Source organism: Chrysochloris asiatica, unplaced genomic scaffold (genome assembly GCF_000296735.1).
Source record: "Chrysochloris asiatica unplaced genomic scaffold, ChrAsi1.0 scaffold00140, whole genome shotgun sequence".
In the NCBI taxonomy this organism is placed as follows: domain Eukaryota; kingdom Metazoa; phylum Chordata; class Mammalia; order Afrosoricida; family Chrysochloridae; genus Chrysochloris; species Chrysochloris asiatica.
The window spans coordinates 5,114,805-5,117,864 of NW_006408658.1; the positions used below are offsets into that span (position 1 = coordinate 5,114,805).

At 36.4% G+C, this 3,060-nt stretch overlaps 1 protein-coding gene across 1 annotated transcript; it reads left to right on the forward strand.

Annotated features, from left to right (window-relative positions):
* The first annotated feature begins 1,348 nt into the window (after window positions 1-1,348).
* On the forward strand, window positions 1,349-2,308 carry LOC102824259 (olfactory receptor 51F1-like). Its single transcript, XM_006870362.1, has one exon. It carries the CDS (start codon window positions 1,349-1,351, stop codon window positions 2,306-2,308), a length of 960 nt encoding a protein of 319 aa, XP_006870424.1.
* Window positions 2,309-3,060: the final 752 nt, after the last annotated feature.

The following is a 3,060-nucleotide window of genomic DNA, read 5'->3' on the forward strand; positions in this document are numbered from 1 at the left end:
TGGCTTCTCACAAGCTTTTAAGACCCCAGTCCCTACTCACTAAAGTAAGATGTGTTGTTGTTGTTGTTGTTGTTTAGTGCCATCGAGTAGGTTCCAACTCATAGCAACCCTGTATAGGGTATCTGAGGAGCAACTGGTGAGTTTAAACTGCCAACCTTGCAGTTCACACTGACCTTGCAGTCCAGCGTATTAACCCATTGTACCACATTGTTTTTGTGAACTATGGTAAGCATGGATCACATTTTACTTTTTTGTGTGTGAATTTAGTGAAAGTTTATAGACAAAATCATCAGTTTTACATTTAGCAAATCATAAACTTTGTTTCATCTCAATGATTGCAGTGCCCTCCATCCCATTTCCCCGCTGTGGCTCCTATTTCCATTCCACCCACCTTCCCACCCCTTTGCAACTTTAGGTAAATGTTGTAGGTAAATTTGGTAGGTAAATGTTGTAGGTAAATTTGGTAGGTAAATGTTGTAGGTAAATTTGGTAGGTAAATGTTGTAGGTATTTTTGGTAGGTAAATGTTGCCCTTTCCATTTTGAATGATTTCTATGGTGAGCTTACTTTCCTAGTGTCGTTGTTCTCCCTACATACCTATCTACTGCTTGGCTTAAAATAGACTCACAAGGGTGAGTCTTTTCTGGATCTGAAGGGTGGTTGAATGTCATAATTGAGGGTTACATCAGACCCTTTTTAACTAGTAAACCCAATCATTTTTTAAATAATTTTGAGTTTTGTTCCACATTTTCTGCCATTCTATCTGGGACCTTCTGTTGTGATGTTTTCAGTTTGTAGGGATAGCCATACACCATCTAGTTCTTTTGGTCTTGGAGTTATGTAGACTGATGTTCATATGTTCCTTTAGTCTATTAGATTAATTGATTCCAAGTATCTCCAGTTCTCATCACTCTTCTTTCTTCCGCACATGAAGACACCAATAATTGTACCTTAGGTGGCCACTCATGAGCATTTAAGATCCTAGACACTTCACAACAAAGTAGAATGGCTTCTTTAGCTAAGTTTCCCCTAGTCATTTCTTATATGAGATATTCAGAATTTTATGAACTTTTTTTAACTACTCACTGAATTTTCAGATATCATTGATGATCATAAAATTTAATTAAAAATTTAGAAACTAAAAATATAAAAAAATAATTTGCTAAATTATCCTTTATATAAAAGATAAATTAAAATTGAAGTTGGATTTCTAGTTTTTTCAATGATAGAGAACTAATTTTTTATCTGGCATGCCCCTCCTTACCATAGTAAAAAACAAGATTATTTAGACATTTTTTAATAATAACTTAACTTATGATTTCTATAGGGTGTGAACATTCGACATAAAAATGCTACAGCTCCAGGATAAAATGCAGATTCTAAGCAACTTGACTATTCAATTTCCAAGCTTCTTGCTGATTGGTATTCCTGGTCTAGAGTCTGTACAGGCCTGGCTCTCCATCCCATTCTGTTGTCTCTACGCTTCTGCTCTCTTGGGGAACAGCATGATCCTGTTTATCATCAGCAGCCAGAAGAGTCTCCATGAGCCCATGTACTATTTCCTCTCTATGCTGTCAGCTACTGATCTGGGATTGATTGTTTCTACAATGTCAACAACACTACCTATCCTGTGGTTTGATGCAAAGAAAATCAGTTTGGATGCCTGCATCATCCAGATGTTTTTTCTTCATGGATTCGCCCTCATGGAAACAGGGGTGCTTGTGGCTATGGCCTTTGACCGCTATGTGGCAATTTGTAACCCTCTGAGGTACACTAGCATCCTCACTAATTCTCGAATCATTCAGATGGGTCTCTTGATGGTTATACGTACTGCAGTAATAATGGTACCACTGCTTTTGCTTCTTAAACCTCTCTCTTTCTGTAGAGGTAATGCCCTTTCCCACTCCTACTGTTACCATCCAGATGTGATTAAATTAGCTTGTTCAGATACTCGGATCAATAATATCTATGGATTATTTGGGCTCATCCTGTCCACGGGGATCGATACACCATGCATTATCTTGTCTTACATCATGATTATTCGCTCTGTCTTGAGTATCGCCTCCCCTGAAGAGCGACATAAGGCCTTTAGCACCTGTTTCTCCCACATTGGAGCAGTTGCCATTTTCTATATCCCTTTTGTGAGTCTGTCCCTAGTGCACCGCTATGGTCGGTCAGTCCCTAGAATGGTCCATTCTATGATGGCCAATGTATACCTGCTTCTTCCCCCTGTGCTCAACCCCATTATCTACAGTGTCAGAACCAAACAAATCCACAGGGCTATACTCAATCTGCTGCTGAAAAAATAAACAGTTTAAGTTAACTATTAATTATGCAATGACGGACATGTAAATGTCAGTAAAAGCAACAAAAAAAGTCAGACCCATACCAACCAGAGGGCCTCAAAGCAAGCAAACAAAAAAGCCAGACGAAAAACCCACATAGCAACCTGATAATAACAAACAACGGACAAAACAGAGAAAAAATCAAGAGCACCAGAAAATAAGCAAAAAAAAACCAAACAAACACTCCAAACCGACAAAAAAAACCCAAAATCAAAACATAAAAAAAAACTGAGAGCGAATCGCCAGAACACAGACCAGCAGAAAGAACACAAACACGCCATAAATCAACAAAAAAACCAGAATGCAAAAACAAAACAAAAAACAAAAGAAAATAGAAAAAAAAACCAGTAACTAATAGTACAAAAAAAAAAAACGAATCAAAGAAACAAAAGAAAGAACAGAAAAACAAACACTCAAATCAAAAGAAAAAAAGAGAAAAAAAAATACAGACACAAGTCACAAAAAAAAAGAAACCCAGGCAAACAAAAAAACATGAAGAAAAAAAGTCCAAATGAACAAATGAAACGAAACAAAGAAAAAAACTAAAAAAGATACCAAAAAAAAAAACAAAGAAACAAAACAGTCAAAGAATACACAAACCGAACAACAAAAAAAAAAAAATGAACCTCTGAAACAATACACTCACATAATAACTAAACCTAAACCAAAAAATAAACACCAAAAACTCAAAAGAGAATAATAAAACAATTGAACTA